Raw genomic sequence first — 18,020 nt, 5'->3', positions numbered from 1 at the left:
GAGATTCGAAAATTTCAAAACTAGTTTGCGTTCTCTAGCCATCGGAAAATGGTGTTGTGTAAGTGGCCTCAAAGTAAATAACGAATTATTATTTACAACGGAAATCAATCAATCAAAAACTTACTTTAGCTGGACAATAACTTTTTTCTAGAGCCAAAACAATCTCTCTTCCATTAATTTCCTATCATCACTGTAAAGCTGCTTTGAAACAATCTATATTGTAAAAAGCGCTATATAAATGAAGGTGACTTGACTTATTATGTTATTATACCATTGACAGCAATGGAATTAGGCTTGTCAGTAGCACACTTTCCCATGCACAGCCAAATATCACATGAATATGATCATACCTGTGAGGCTCTGAATCCCGCCCATACACTTTTGTGTTGACGGATCATGTTACCTGTGTGTTTGGAAGTGACATAAATGATTGCAAATGAATGTAATAGGGACTTCCCAGGAACTGTTCAGCAGAAGAGGGAGGATCAGCTCAGGCTTTTAAACTCTTTCCATGATACCCACAGTCCGTTTCTCTGAGGAACCAGCGGTTGGATGAGTGGCATCAGCGTCCACTGTAAGTATTCACCACTTCTAAAAACAGATTATTGTTACAGTGGCTCTTCTAGTATTATTGCATCTCAGTAAACATATCCTTTAAACAATATATATTTTAAGAAGATTAAATTTCAAATTATCACCGTGAAAACTGATTTCAGCAATTTAGTTATCAACTTAAAATGTAGTTGATCGCTTCACATCGGTTGGGTCTTTGCCTCCACTTTAAACTGTTTTAATGCCCAGCTAGCCGTGGGTTTTCCCATTTATACCATAGTCTTTTGCCAGCATTGACAACTTAAAGCTGTTATTGATGTTTGCAGCGGTAAATTTGACTGGAAGGGTAAAATTTACAGTTATTTTCGTCAGTTACCTCTCGTTAGATCTAGCATTCGGTCCACTTTAAATAATACTCAGACCTTTATGTTTTAATTTTTTAATTTTTATAAATTAGCCTATCGAGATCAAGAGAGAGGGAGTGAAATACTGGTGTCTGAGTGTTATAATGTAATGATTCAGTTAATTTAATTTATTAATAAAAGTCGCTGGGAAGCATCAACAAGTTTCTGTGCTCCTGATTGTTTCTGTATGAGCATTAAACGGTTTTATTGCACACCTTCCAACCAATCAGAATCGAGTATTCACACAGACCATGGTATATACAATTTTTTATTATATTTGTTTTATGAGTTATTTTTAATATTATATTTATTAGGGAAAATTATAATGGAAATTCAGCTATACATTGAGATTTGAGACTACAACAGATCCATATCTTGGAATTGGAAAGTGTAGAAATGTACCATTTAAACAGTGATTGTATGCAGTGTTTGAATTATGAGGTTATTGTGTGAAATCAGGCAGTATAACAAAGTCGTGCCTGAATTCTAAGGAATTCATGTCAGGTGTTCAATGCCGTAAAAAAGATGAAAAGGTTTGCACAAAAACATGTAGGCAAAAGCTCACATAAATGTTATTCCATTAAGGCCACCAAAAAAGAAAAAAAGGTGCAAAGAAGTGAAGAGTGCAAAATTTTTCAGGGTCAACAGTTTGTACCCTTTTTTACTCCTAAAAGGTGCATATTAGTACCTACTATTAATCTTTTTGTGGTAAAAAAGGTACAAAGATGTCTTTTACTAGGTACAAAGAAGATACTTTTAAGGTTACTGCCCCAGCGACAAGCTGTTGTGCCCCATTAGGTACAATTTTGACACCTTTGTTCTCAGTGTGTTGAAGGTATAAGGCAAGGGTGTCCTAATTCGGTCCTGGAGGGCCACTGTCTTGCAGAGGTTAGCTCCAACTTGCCACTACACACCTGTCTGGAAGTTTCTAGTATGCCTAATAAGACCTTGATTAGCTGGTACAGGTGTGTTTAATTGGGGTTGGAGCTAAACTCTGCAGGACAATGGCCCTCCAGGAGCAGGATTGGACACCCCTGGTATAAGGGACTTCAAGTCAAAACTCCCTGTTCAACCCCTCTGTAAAAGTCTATGTTCAATATTACATTCTCTGCAATGACGTCTTCAATAAAAATAGCCTATATATATAAACTAAAATCACCTGATTCTAAATAGACTTTGGTTTCCAGAAATGTCAATTTCCATGTTAAATTTGTAATATTGTTTAAAAATAGAATGAATGACTGTTTTGGTGACTTCATTCTATTGTTAAACAATATGGTTAACAATAGCTGTGTTTCCATTGCCCTTCAAATTGCACAAATTGAAATTGCGAATTACAAATGCACCCAATGGAAACACATCAAGCCATGGATTGAATTAAGGCTTTTTAAACCAGAAGAAGTGCATTGGATATTTTTTTTCTATAAATAGCCTACACATTTGAAACTCAACCAAGATTACTTTTGGGATTACTTCCAGCAAGCAGCCCTCCAAGATGTTTCCATTGATAGGAATATGTTTTAGTCACATAACATCGGTTAATGGAAACAACATTTTTTTATCGACATTTAGAAAATATTTAGAAAAATTCACAAAAGTTTTGTTCAAATCTGTAATGGAAACCAGGCTAATGTGGACCCTATTCTTCTTTCTTCTTTTGGATCTCGTTGGATAGATCAGTCCATCACATTGCTGAGGCATTCAATGCCAAGCAGGGAACAAGAACAGTCACTGAAATACTATTAGTTTAGTTTCTACTTTGCATGATGTGTTTCTTTAACAACATTTTGTATGTTTTCCTTCAGCAAGAACAACCATGGCGAGCAACCTTTACTACGGTAACAACTCGAGTGACAACTGCACCAATGTGGACGATCTCATGAAGGGCTACTTCCTTCCCTACTCATACGGTGCGCTCTTCATCGTGGGTGTTGTGGGTAACATCACCGCTCTGCTGGTCTATGTGCTCAAAGTTCGGCCCTGGAAGAGCAGCACCATCATCATGGTGAACCTCGTCATCACTGACCTTCTCTTCATGGTCAGCTTGCCCTTCTTGACCTACTACTACGTCCTCAACGACTCGTGGACGCTGGGGGATGTCATGTGCCGCTTTGCACGCTTCATCTACCACTTCAACCTGTATGGCAGCATCCTCTTCCTCACCTGTCTGGCCATCTTCCGGTACGTGGCGATTGTGCATCCGTTGCACATGAACATCAAGGAGAAGCGATGGGGCGTGTTGGCTTGCGTCTTGGTTTGGACCGTGACGGTGGCCGAGTTAAGTCCGATTTTTAAAATGTTTGACATGGTTGAAATGAACAACAAGACATACTGCTTGGACTTTGCGAGCAGCAAGACAGATATCACCTGGCCTTATAGTTGGGCATTGACCGTACTGGGATATTTGCTTCCTCTGCTCGTGGTCTGTCTTTGCTATTGGCGCATCATTAAAGAACTTAAGAAGGGACCTCATATGGGAAGCACGAGACGGGTTAAAGCGAGGCGACTCATCGTGTTGATATTGACGTGCTTTGTGGTTTGTTTTCTTCCCTTTCACGTGCTACGAGCTCTGAGAATCTACACGAGACTCACTACGGAAACCCACTGCATGCTGGACCGCTGGGCTCACGCCGCCTACATTATCTCGAGGCCGATCGCTGTACTCAACATCATTTTCAACTTGCCGCTCTACACGTTGTCAGGGGACTTTAAGCAGGCCTTCATGGATCTGTTCAAATGTGGTCAGATCATGTCGAAGACTAAGGGGATCATTAAAGTGGCTGTGATCAACAAACCCATGAGCACCATCACATATGAGCAAAGCAGCTGAGCCTCAAGCCTTACGAGCCAGACTCAATGCCACTGTGAAATAGCCAATATATGAAGGGAAACGTTCTGTCATCATTTACTCACTGTATGCCTTTCTTACTTTTGTGGAATATAAAAGTTGATATTTTATAAATGTAATCAATATATTTTTGTATAACTTCTTAAGGGGTATTTAAGCACCAGGTCAAAAAAAAGACCTTTCATCAGAACATACGCTTCCAGTACTAATTTTAAGTAAAATAGACACACAATACCAGCTGCGCTTTCTCTCATCTCTCCGACAGCGATTGACACACAAACCCGCCTCTCCTCATTTGCTCCGGATGAATGTTGTTGCTGTTACAGGGCTTGAATTTTGGTGTGGGATTGAGCATAATTTGACTAATTCCTGCAGATTTTGTGCTCACACCTAAAATGCGCAGATATAAATCCGCCTCTCAGTACTGAATTGCGTTGTTTTTCGCTGCTTATTACACTTAAACAGTCAAATACACACAAAATAATGTCGAAATGCTGGTATTGGCAGGTATTCACGTAAACACAGTCAGTTATGTATTAAGTGAACATAAACAGATGAGAAAGAAAACATGTAACAGTAATGGATCCATGCGTTAGACTTGTTTTACTAGGTTCCGTCATAATCTATTACTCGTCATTTTAATGCTCATATTTTAATGATAATTAACCATTTAATAGGCTCTGTTTTTGTGTACATTTTCATTTACAAACTTACAGGACAAGCATAAAGGCTAGATTATGCATTAATTTATGACGAGAAAGTTAAAGTTTATTTAACTCAGAATAGACCCTTTTCACAGACGTGATAACGCGTTTTAACGGTAATCAATATCGTAAATCCTGCAACATTTTTTGTATTTTCACTTTTAAAAAAATATATGTGTACATTTATAACACTAATACTTTGTATTTTATTACTATTGCATCAAATTACAATAAAAAAAGTTACCGCTGATGTGAGGGTGTTTAGTAATAGCGTCTATGGGAGTGAAGGTAAAAATTTACATATTTCTCTCTTTTGATTGCCGTTATCAATCTCACTCTATTTTTTCCCCTCTTTTTGAAAGTTGTGAAATCACTACTGTGGCGTTTTACTTTTGCTATGTGAGCAAATTTGCACACAAAAAAAATATTTAATGTATTCTCTAATTCACAGCTATAATATTTAACCCAACTATGACGACTTCCGCTCTGAGAAACCCGGAAATGTGAAAAGGGTCTATCCAAAACATAAAACAAAGACTTGGCAAAACAATAAACTTGACTAAATTAAGCTTGGCTTGATTTGATTTGATAACAGACTTGACTTGATAACAGAATCTCACCACCAACAGGTTACAGGAACAATACTAGACAAAGACCAAGGCAAACATGAGGGCTTATGCTGCCTTCACATGCTCTCGGAATTATCATAAATACGAGTTTCCCAGGTAAATTGCACATGAACGCCCTCACATTTTGAAACTCGAATGCAATGTGCTCGTAATCACGACTTCAGAAGTCGGAATCATCAAATTTCCGATAGCACATGAAGGCAGCATTAAATACATAAGGACTAATGAAAAGACAAGGGACACCTGTGAACAATGATGAGACAATTAGCAAATGACATGACAAAAGAACACATGGCAGGATCAGACGAGGGCAAGGGCATCACATGACAAGACCAGACCAGGAAGTGCATGATAGAGAACATGACAAACTCAGAAACATGACAGTGATAAACTGAGAACATGAAACAAAACCAAAACACACTGTGACAGTGGGTCATTTCAGGTTTCACGAATGCTTGTCCAATAAATCGCAATAAGCTTTGTGCTTTGATACTTTTGATATGAAGGTAATGTAATTTGTTTGTCATTCAATATCAACAGCAGTAGAAGTGCTTAAATTTACATGGTTTACTTTTTTGTATGATCATTCAAATCAGAGGTAGATGTAACTGTGTTTGAATAATATCTGCATGGCACAATTGACTCTGCAGAGTGAAACTCAAACTTCTCAACAAATAAACGATTGCTGTTTTATGTAGAACATTTTTACTTTCAATTGCTCAGTTGATAGTCTTTGTTTTATATAATCTTCTGGAATGTTAAACAAAATCACCAGAAAAGCCGCTCTTGAATAACAGCGTTCCACAGCACTAGCTTCCAGGTGATGTTTAGATGCATTTTTTCCACTAAAGGAAGAGGAAGCCTCCGTCAAACATTATTGAGATGCAAATAAAAGAGTTTTTGTCGTAATTCACACACGGAAGGTTTCTAAATCTAACATTTAGCACACGTCATTGTGTTTTGAATTATAATTTTTTTTAATGCGTTTAGTGGAAGGGATTAACTATGTACTGAAATCAAATTAGCTGAAGTTCCTTTACCGACTTTACAGAGTATTAAATTTCATCTGTTCTTCACACACGAGGAAATGTCTCTCATTGACAGGACGAAAAGGAAGAAGCAGCTTCTGCATATTTATTGTAAATAAACAATTGTTTAGTCTCCAAGGTGATTAAATCTAAGAAAATTAAAACGGGATTTCCCAAGCTTCCTGGTTAACTGTATGAGCAGTCCACATCAGTGAAATGAAATCACGTGGTGTTTCTCTACATTTACATTTATGCATTTGGGAGACGCTTTTATCCAAGGCGACTTGCATTGTCTTCAAGGTACACATTTTACATTTTGTCAGTTCTTGCTTTCCCTGGGAATCGAACCCATGACCTTGGCGTTGCTAGCGCCATGCTCTACTGTTTGAGCTACAGGAAGGATCTGCTGTGCAGATTGCAGTTAAAGGTGTCATGAACTGGCTTTTTTAATTTTGTTATACTGTTGTCTGAGGTCAACTTATGACGTTTGCGTGGTTTTTACATTCAGAAACATCATAATGAATAAGTAATAGGCTATTTTCTTGCCTTGGTTTTGAGGCTCTAAAAAAATACTATGGTAGTCAATGGTTACTCTTTCTGCTTGGTTACAAACATTCTTCAAAATATCTTCTTTTGTGTTCAGCAGAACAAAGAAACTCACAAAGGTTTACAACAACTTGAGGGTGAGTAAATGAAGACAGAATTTTCATTTTTGGGTCAGTGAAACCAGGTCATTGTGATAAACATTTTATGTAAACATAAACTTCTCCGATTTTTCCCCTACAATTCACTAAGAATAATAAATAAAAATGGCACAGTTAATTGATATATTATATATTACTTTTATTTAACCAGGAGAAAAACTCACTGAGATTAAAATCTAATTTACAATTATACGTCAAAAGTTACATATAAACATAAAACATACAACCATTAAAAAAATAAATATATATATATATTTTTATTAGCATGTAAGAATATAGAACTTTGTGGGTAAGAATTTTATGTGAAATATTTGAATTCATATTCAGAAACAAAGTCTCCATTTGTTCTCAATTTTATGTCATTGCTGGGATAAAAATACTAAGATTTTAAAGAAATCTCATTCGTGTCTGTGACAAACATTTGTCTTCCCAGTCTGGAAATAAGGTAGGCAGAGTCTGAGTTTGTCTCTTTATTAACACACTTCTTTATAGACATAAACAAAAAGTGAGCATGAGGGCTTTTCAGCAAACACAAAAAATAACAGTTTCAAACCAACAATTGTTTCTTCTCGGCAGAGCACAGCACCCTCCCCAGGGAGCTCTCCTCACTCTTCACAACCTTCACTCTCTTTACTTACTGCAAAATGAGAACACCTGTTAGATTTCATTAACGAGAGGCTTGTCCCTTAACCCAGTGTTTCCCAACCACCAACACTGCACAATTTGCATGTCTCCTTTATCTGCCACGCCCATTTCAGGTCTTTGAGTCTCCACTAATAAGATGATCATTTGAATCAGGTGTGTTCGATTAGGGACACATGCAAAATGTACAGTGTTGGTGTGCCTCCAGGTTTGTGGTTGGGAAACACGGCCTTAACCATCAACTCTCCCGTACTCATTATATGTATGCAGCAAACTCTAAACCACGGCCCGCTTTCCACATACCCCCACCGCTTGACTCAGGACGGGGAGCCATCCGCCCTACCCACTCCCTCCCATTTCTGGAGAGAAATTCAGCCACAGCCATCTGCGCCCCTGGCCTGTGGACCACTTGAGATTTAAACTGTTGTAAAGCCTAATACCAACGGGTGATCCGCGCATTGGCATCTTTCAACTTTCGAAAAAGAGGGTGAAAGCCCATCCCAACAGATAGTATCAGAGAGTAAGGACCGCCCACTTGATGGCCAAACATTCTTTGTCGATCGTGCTGTCCTTTGTCTCTCTCATTGACATCTTCTGACTAATGTACAGCATGGAGCGATCCTCCCCCTCCACAACCTGGAACAAAACGGCTCCCAGCCCTTGGTCCGAGGCTCGGCCCACCGGACCTTCTGATTGAGGTCAGTCAAGGGACTAGTGACGTCCGAATAGTTAGGCACAAAATGCCCATAATAGCCAGCCAGCACCAAGAACGGTCTTTTTGGTCCTATGGCGCAGACAGGTCGCAATTGCTGCGGCCTTATCAATTTGGGGGTGGCACCTGTCCCAAGTGGAACCCCAGATACCGTACTTCCATCCGTCCAATTGCACACTTCTTCAGGTTGGCTGTGAGCCTCACCACGTGCAGTGACCCCAGGACCGCTCTTAAATATTATACATTCACCTAAAGGATTTTTGACCCCCTTTCGCCTTCAGAACTGCCTTAATTCTACGTGACATTGATTCAGCAAGGTGCTGAAAGCATTCTTTAGAAATGTTGGCCCATATTGATAGGATAGCATCTTGCAGTTGATGGAGATTTGTGGGATGCACATCCAGGGCACGAAGCTCCTGTTCCACCACATCCCAAAGATGCTCTATTGGGTTGAGATTTGGTGACTGTGGGGGCCATTTTAGTACAGTGAACTCATTGTCATGTTCAAGAAACCAATTTGAAATGATTTGAGCTTTGTGACATGGTGCATTATCCTGCTGGAAGTAGCCATCAGAGGATGGGTACATGGTGGTCAAAGGGATGGACATGGTCAGAAACAATGCTCAGGTAGGCCGTGGCATTTAAACGATGCCCAATTGGCACTAAGGGGCCTAAAGAGTGCCAAGAAAACATCCCCCACACCATTACACCACCACCACCAGCCTGCACAGTGGTAACAAGGCATGATGGATCCATGTTCTCATTCTGTTTACGCCAAATTCTGACTCTACCATCTGAATGTCTCAACAGAAAACGAGACTCATCAGACCAGGCAACATTTTTCCAGTCTTCAACTGTCCAATTTTGGTGAACTCGTGCAAATTGTAGCCTCTTTTTCCTATTTGTAGTGGAGATGAGTGGTACCCGGTGGGGTCTTCTGCTGTTGTAGCCCATCCGCCTCAAGGTTGTGCGTGTTGTGGCTTCACAAATGCTTTGCTGCATACCTCGGTTGTAACAAGTGCTTATTTCAGTCAAAGTTGCTCTTCTATCAGCTTGAATCAGTCAGCCCATTCTTAAATCTGCTTAAATCACCTTTCTTTCCCATTCTGACATTCAGTTTGGAGTTCAGGAGTTTGTCTTGACCAGGACCACTCCCCTAAATGCATTGAAGCAACTGCCATGTGATTGGTTGATTAGATAATTGCATTAATGAGAAATTGAACAGGTGTTCCTAATAATCCTTTAGGTGAGTGTATATGGCATCGCCAGTCATTACTGTAGATAATGATGTCATCTAGGTAGGGGGCAGCATATGGCTGATGGGGTCGTAAGACCCGGTCCATGAGGCACTGAAAGGTAGCCGGAGTCCCAAACAGCCCGAAAGGAAGCGTGTGGTAAACAGTGTTGGGCGCGTTACTTTAAAAAAGTAATTATTTATAGTTACTAGTTACTTCTTACAAATAGTAACTGAGTTAGTAACTGAGTTACATCATTATAAAATTAACTAATTACCAGGAAAAGTAACTATTGTGTTACTTTAATTTCTCAAATGTTCAAATATGTCAAATAACTTGGATGCCCCCAATATTAGATATGTTAAATGAATGAATTGAAGACTAAATAGAATAAATTATTATTATAAAACATTGTACATTAATGTACAATATTGTAATGTTGCTGTGGGACAATGTGGGAGACATCTATCAAATTCAATACATTATTGTAAATATTATCAGTAGGCCTACTATAGTGTAAATATAGTGTAAATATGATCAGTACTATACTTTCCTTTGGTAGTGGAGCTCACGTTATCACCTGTTTTTAGCCACTCATTTTGTGGTGGCATGTGATGATGTGAGGCTTCATTAGATTAGAATGACTTGCCACCGGCGTGGAGAGACTCTTTCCTCCTGGGCATAAGTTTCACGTTACATAAACATTCTTACCTTTCACCTCAACAAGGGAAAAGTAGTGCTTATACTTCCAGTTTGCGAAAGCTACCTTTGAAGTCGTTGGACTTGCCATCGCTGACTGTGCATATGCATGTGCGTCATAGGTGTGTGTGTGTGTGTGTGTGTGTGTGAACCATAGACCATAAAAAAATAGGTGTGAACTCAACCTATCAACCTCAACCTTGTCTCCCACCCACCAATCATCATCAGTTATGTGTACCACCCCACCCACCCCCCAACACGCATGGCTGGTGCGCGCGCACACCAAGCGGCAACCTCCTGCAGTTTCTCTTGAAGCCAATACGGAAGTGCTTCAAACTGCAATTCATCGACTGGCCGCTAGGGACAGGCTCCAGAGGGGAGCAGAATCTCATTGAATAAAACAGAGCAGAATAAAACATGTTTACAGCCTGGTACAAATTGTGCTTTTGGTCTATACGGCTCATTTTGCCCTTCATGACAACTGTGAGGGGGGTGAATTTTTTTATAACTCATTTGTTTACATTATATAAAGCCTTAAAATTCTGCATAATTAAGGGCGTGGCCACTTCGAGTGACAGGTGGATAGCCATTTATCTGCTGTCTGTTAGTCACTTAAGCTCCGCCCACGTCCCGCCTTTTTGCCCATTTTCTGTTATCCGGGAGTGACGCGCGATGACGCGCTGCCAAGATGGCAACGGCCATCTCGTCCATACTTTGCGCTTCAGAACGGCTCATCAGAATCCTATGGGTGACGTCACGGACACTACGTCCATATTTTTTTACAGTCTATGGCGCACACACACACACACACACACACACACACGCACACACACACACACACGTTGCAGGTCCAACTGACAGAGAGCCTGTTCGGATGAAAACCGCTTGAGTGAGCTCAATTATAGTAACGCCGCATTTTTTTCTCAGTAATGCTAACGCCGCATTTTTTTCTCAGTAATGCTAATTAATGAAAAAAATTATTCCATTAGTAACGCCGTTTATCTATAACGCTGTTATTCCCATCGCTGGTGGTAAAGGCTGTTTTTTTCTCGGGACATTGGCGTTAAGGGGATTTGCCAATATCAACTCCAGTGTTGAGTAAAATCAAGCAGTGCACACTGTCCTCCTCTCTCCAAGGTTTTAGTAGGTGGTACATTTTCTGGGGACCTGCCCTATCCGGCGCACTACCTCATAGTCAACATCTCCCACCCACTGTGTGACCACAAAGGGCCCTTGCCACTTGGCGAGTAATTTGCAGCTAGATGTGAGCACCAAGAGAGACTCTCCTGGCTAATTTGCGCAATTGGCTGCAGCTGTTGTAGCTACAGATCTGACATTCCTGGGCTTGGAGCAAATTCTCCATTTTGAGTTCTATGGCTCTGTATGGTTTATTTTTTTACCAAGCTTCTCTAAGGATGTTAAGCACTCCCCGCAGAAGTACACTCCCATACAGAAGCTCGAATGGTAAAAAAACCCTATGGAGGCTTGGGGAACCTCGCGTTTTGCAAACATCAGGGGCTTCAACCAGCGATCCCAATTTTTTGTGTCGTCATGAACGAACGTATGAATCATATTTTATATGTTTGATTACACTGCTCTGCCCTTTGGGGGTGGTAGACACTGGTGCTCACAAATTTGATTCCCAATAATTCAGAGAGTTTGCAAAGTGTACATGACATAAACGTTGTGCCTTGGTCGGTTAGGATCTCTTTCGGGATCCCCACCCAGGAGATAATTCGGAAGAGGACATCTGCCACACTCTTTGCTGAGATGTTGTGGAGGGCCACTGCTTCACGTTGCATGATCTACCATGACTAACGCAAAGCAATGCTGACCCTTTTAATGGCCCAATTCTTTCAAAGGGAGGCTGCACCTCCCTCTCCATCGAGACAACTCTGGGACAGCTCAAGACAGACCGGAGTTGCCTCACCAGTCCCAGCAATTCTCACATCCCGGTTGGCTTGGTTATTGCTAGAGCCACCTTCACGAATACCCCTTAATAACATTGAAAATAACGGTAAATTCATTCCCAAAATTAGTGGGTGGCTGAGGGTGAAGAAGAAAGCATCGCCCTCTCAGAAAGGAAGGGTCATGCCAGTGACGTGTGGGACTGGCCCTCAGCGGAGCCAACTGTTCCTCCTGGAACCCGGGAGTGGAGAAGGAGGGAGAGAGAGAGAGAGAGAGAGAGAGCAGCTTTAAGACCCCCCATATGGTCCTCCGTCAGCTGGATGGCAGTCTCAAGGGATGGCCTGTGGCACTGTACCCATTCGGCCTTCTGTTTCGGAAGCTGAATAGAGAACTGGTCCAGCACCACCACATCCACCAGCCCCACAGCGTCACAATCCTCCAGCAATAACCATTGTCGACAGGCTTCCCGGAGCTGCTGGACAAAAGCAAACAGGTGACCACACTCCTGAACGGTCAGCAATCTAAAGTGCTAACGATATTGTTCTAACCAGGGTGGCCTTATTGAGGTTTCTGTAGGTGAGGAGACTTTGTACTGGCAGCTGTCGGGCAGAAAACTGGGCCTCTCCTGATAGAAGTGAAATCATCCATACTGCCCACTGATCCTCTGACCAATGGAATCGAAATAATGGGGCATGATCGATCTCTGCTCATCATGAAAGCACTCAGAGTGCTGGTATATGCACCAAACCGCCCTGTAAGTTAAAACAACTGTACAGATTTACTGCTAAATGGAAACAGCGTCACTAAAGTTGTTTCCTAAATGTCACATAACCGGTGCTATTTCATTTTTGCATTTCACTGGTATTCATTGTTTTATTTCCTGTTTTCACTGATATACAGCTGAAGGAAGTCTTCAGGCAGAACGCGATGGACCAGTTCACACATGTATAGAAAGGTTGTTCATAAATCTTGTCTATTTTAATCTCGTATAGCTTAACAAATGAAGTTGAAGTTGGTTAAATTCTTTTGATGAGTTAGCCATGACTTATTGATCATATTATTTTTTACAGTGACGACCTTGTTCATTTTTTTATAATAACCTAAAAGGAAAAATCGATGCACACTTTAAAACCCACCAGAAATAACAAACACCGCCGGCATTTTACTGTCAACGTCCTGTTTGGGATGCACTAATTCCTATCTTGGATACAGTTTAGGATGGATAGTGTGCCAATCTGAACAGCGCTGTTTATTTCTCTTGACACATTGCTCATAAAACTGCATAATGAGCTTGTATGATAATTGCTCCTCGCACACCTGACCTGCCTGTACATGATCATTTTATTATGCAAAACTCAGATGACACATGACAAAATAATTCTTGGCATCTTGGATGAGCGATAACATAATCACCTATTTGAAGATGTTTTAATATATAGCATTGACAGCAATGGAATGGGGCTTGTCAGTATCACAACAGCCAAATATCGCATGCATTTGATCACACATGTGAGGCTCTAAATCCCGCCCATACACTAATGCATGTTGCCCGAGTGTTTTGAAGAGACATAAATTAATGCAAATGAATGTGATAGGGATTTCCCAAGAACTGTGCAGCAGAAGAGGGAGGATCAGATCAGGTGTTTAAACTCTTTCCATGATCACTACAGTCCGTATCTCTGAGGAACCAGCGGTTGGATGAGTGGCATCAGCGTCCACTGTAAGTATTCACCACTTCGAAAAACAGATTATTGTTACAGCAGCTCTTCTAGTATTATATCTCAGTACTTTGCCATTTAACTTACACACACATTTACTTACATACAAGATGTTTTCAGATAATATATTTCAAATCACTGTGAAAACTGATTGTCACAATTAGCCATGAAATAAAATTTACTGGCTTGAACTTGTTGAGACAGTAACTCAAACTCGCGTCGGTTGGTTCTTTGCCTCCACTTTAAACTGTTTTAATGCCCAGCTAGCCGTGGGTTTTCCCATTTATACCATATTCATTTGCCAGCATTGACAACTTAAAGCTGTTATTGATGTTTGCAGCGGTAAATTTGCCTCGAAGGGTAAAATTTACAGTTATTTTCATCAGTTATGGCTTGTTAGATCTAACATTATGTCTATCAAGAGAGAGAGAGAGAGAATTACCTGTATCTGTTTAAAAACAAAGCTGTGAGTTGAATTACTTAAAAAACATTGACGTTTCCACCTCCTTGCTGAGTGTTATGTAATGTATATGTAACAATTCAGTTAATTTAATTTATTAATAAAAGTCGCGGGGAAGCATCAACAAGTTTCTGTGCTCCTGACTGTTTCTGTATGAGCATTAAACGGTTTTATTGCACAACTTCTAAGCAATCAGAATCGAGTATTCACACAGACCATGGTATATTTTAATTATATTTGTTTTATTATTATAATTAAATTTATTTTTAATAGTATACTTATTTGAGATTTGAGACTACAACAGATCCATATCTTGGAATTGGAAAGTGTAGAAATGTACTGTTTAAACAGTGATTGTATGCAGTGTTTTAGGTGTTTGAATTATGAGGTTATTGTGTGAAATCAGGCAGTATAACAAAGTCGTGTCTGAATTCTAAGGAATTCATGTCAGGTGTTCAAGGCCGTAAAAAAGATGAAAAGGTTTGCACAAAAAAATGTGGGCAAAACCTCACATACAGGGAATGCAGAATTATTAGGCACGTTGATTTTCTGATCATATTTCTTTTCCAGGCACATTTGACCAATTCCAAACCATAGTAATCCTAATAACTACTATTGATTTAGTATTTAATAATGTATAAGTGATATATAATTGTTCATGAAGGCTGGAAATGAAAATCACCTTATATTCAGGTGTGCAGAATTATTAGGCATGTTTTCTTTTACAGATAAATTGAGCCAAAAAAGAGATTTAACTCAGACTGAAAAGTCAAAAAGTATTAAATGCCCATGAGAAGGATGCAATACTAATGCAATACTAGACATTGCAGTTAAGGCATGACCATTGGACAGTGAAATGCTCATTGGGTCGGCAGGATCTGACAAAAACAGGTGGTGAAGAAAAGACACCTGTTAACTGCAAAAGAATTAAGAATTAAGGTGAAGAATTAAGGGTGAAACCATCAGGAACCCTTTAGTCTCCAGCGCCACCATTTTCCAAAGCTGCAACCTACCTGGAGTCTCCAGAAGTGCAAGGTGTCAGGATCTCAGAGACTTCAGTTAGGTAAAGAATCCTAAAAAATGACCCCCACTAGATAAGAATCACAAGCTGAAGTGTTGTAAAATACATGAAGAAGGTTTTTTTATAGGCTTTATGGACAGATAGGTTGAGAGTGACTCTTGAAGGACCAGCACCACATCCTCTAGTACCACTGTTTGAAGAATTCATCTTCCTGAATCTGGCAGTACGTTTTGGGAGTTCATTTTTAGTCCATCTCTGCAAAACGGACTTCAGGATGGACTAAAATGAACTCCCAAAACGTACTGCCAGATTCAGGAAGATGAATTCTTCAAACAGTGGTACTAGAGGATGTGGTGCTGGTCCTTCAAGAGTCACTCTCAACCTATCTGTCCATAAAGCCTATAAAAAAACCTTCTTCATGTATTTTACAACACTTCAGCTTGTGATTCTTATCTAGTGGGGGTCATTTTTTAGGATTCTTTACCTAACTGAAGTCTCTGAGATCCTGACACCTTGCACTTCTGGAGACTCCAGGTAGGTTGCAGCTTTGGAAAATGGTGGCGCTGGAGACTAAAGGGTTACTGATGGTTTCACCCTTAATTCTTCACCTTAATTCTTAATTCTTTTGCAGTTAACAGGTGTCTTTTCTTCACCACCTGTTTTTGTCAGATCCTGCCGACCCAATGAGCATTTCACTGTCCAATGGTCATGCCTTAACTGCAATGTCTAGTATTGCATTAGTATTGCATCCTTCTCATGGGCATTTAATACTTTTTGACTTTTCAGTCTGAGTTAAATCTCTTTTTTGGCTCCATTTATCTGTAAAAGAAAACATGCCTAATAATTCTGCACTCCTGAATATAAGGGGATTTTCATTTCCAGCCTTCATGAACAATTATATATCACTTATACATTATTAAATACTAAATCAATAGTAGTTATTAGGATTACTATGGTTTGGAATTGGTCAAATGTGCCTGGAAAAAAAATATGATCAGAAAATCAACATGCCTAATAATTCTGCACTCCCTGTAAATGTAATTCCATCAAGGTGCCAAGAAGGGCAGAGTGCAAAACGTTTTCAGGCTCTTCGTCACACCACAAAAATATTTTACAGAAAACCCTTCAGGGACAATTCATCATTCAAATCTTGACGGTTCAAGGTTGCAAGTCAAAAATCCATTTACAACCCCTCTGTAAAAGTCTACGTTCAATATTACCTTCTCTTCAATGATGTGTTCAGTAATTACACTCACCTAAAGGATTAATAGGAACACCTGTTCAATTTCTCATTAATGCAATTATCTAATCAACCAATCACATGGCAGTTGCTTCAATGCATTTAAGGGTGTGGTCCTGGTCAAGACAATCTCCTGAACTCCAAACTGAATGTCAGAATGGGAAAGAAAGGTGATTTAAGCAATTTTGAGCGTGGAATGGTTGTTGGTGCCAGACGGGCCGGTCTGAGTATTTCACAATCTGCTCAGTTACTGGGATTTTCACGCACAACCAATTCTAGGGTTTACAAAGAATGGTGTGAAAAGGGAAAAACATCCAGTATGCGGCAGTCCTGTGGGCGAAAATGCCTTGTTGATGCTAGAGGTCAGAGGAGAATGGGCCGACTGATTCAAGCTGATAGAAGAGCAACTTTGACTGAAATAACCACTCGTTACAACCGAGGTATGCAGCAAAGCATTTGTGAAGCCACAACACGCACAACCTAGAGGCAGATGGGCTACAACAGCAGAAGACCCCACCGGGTACCACTCATCTCCACTACAAATAGGAAAAAGAGGCTACAATTTGCACAAGCTCACCAAAATTGGACAGTTGAAGACTGGAAAAATGTTGCCTGGTCTGATGAGTCTCGATTTCTGTTGAGACATTCAGATGGTAGAGTCAGAATTTGGCGTAAACAGAATGAGAACATGGATCCATCATGCCTTGTTACCACTGTGCAGGCTGGTGGTGGTGGTGTAATGGTGTGGGGGATGTTTTCTTGGCACACTTTAGGCCCCTTAGTGCCAATTGGGCATGGTTTAAATGCCACAGCCTACCTGAGCATTGTTTCTGACCATGTCCATCCCTTTATGACCACCATGTCCCCATCCTCTGATGGCTACTTCCAGCAGGATAATGCACCATATCACAAAGCTCAAATCATTTCAAATTGATTTCTTGAACATGACAATGAGTTCACTGTACTAAAATGGCCCCCACAGTCACCAGATCTCAACCCAATAGAGCATCTTTGGGATGTGGTGGAACGGGAGCTTCGTGCCCTGGATGTGCATCCCACAAATCTTTGAACGTTGTAACTTTGCAGATGTTGTTTATGCTCAAATAGCAACATTACACACTAGCTAAAGTTAGAAAAGTGAAATTGTGTTTTACCACCCCTTTAAACAATATGGTTATGGTTAAATACGTTCCCATTGCTTCAAATTGCGCAGATTGAAATTGCGACTTATATATCGCGAAAAAACTTTGTCTGCTCACATGAGGTTGTTTTTCAGGAAATTCGAAAAAGGAATATTTCGCAAAACTTTAATGAAAACAGTTTTCACTGTTTCCTGGCATATGTAAAAGTCACATGATCATTCTGAATCCACAGTTCCTCTGTGAAATCGCGTACTATAACCTCCCAGAAACACCTCATACGTGGCCGCTCCCAAGTTTAAGAGGCTTTCATTTTCCTACTTTGCATGATGTGTCTTTTTAACAATGTTTTATGTTTTCCTTCTGCAAGAACAACC

General features: G+C 40.1%; 1 protein-coding gene across 1 annotated transcript; it reads left to right on the top strand.

Annotated features, from left to right (window-relative positions):
- The first annotated feature begins 449 nt into the window (after positions 1 to 449).
- On the top strand, positions 450 to 6,988 carry LOC307123283 (2-oxoglutarate receptor 1-like). Its single transcript, XM_079811771.1, has 2 exons — positions 450 to 574; positions 2,762 to 6,988. Exons 1-2 carry the CDS (start codon positions 553 to 555, stop codon positions 3,784 to 3,786), a joined length of 1,047 nt encoding a protein of 348 aa, XP_079667897.1. The 5' UTR covers positions 450 to 552; the 3' UTR covers positions 3,787 to 6,988.
- The last annotated feature ends 11,032 nt before the right edge of the window (positions 6,989 to 18,020 follow it).

Source organism: Gobio gobio (assembly GCF_949357685.1).
Source record: "Gobio gobio genome assembly, chromosome: 3".
Taxonomy (NCBI): domain Eukaryota; kingdom Metazoa; phylum Chordata; class Actinopteri; order Cypriniformes; family Gobionidae; genus Gobio; species Gobio gobio.
Note: the sequence above shows the minus strand (reverse complement) of the source record. Positions and strands in the feature narration are given on the sequence as shown.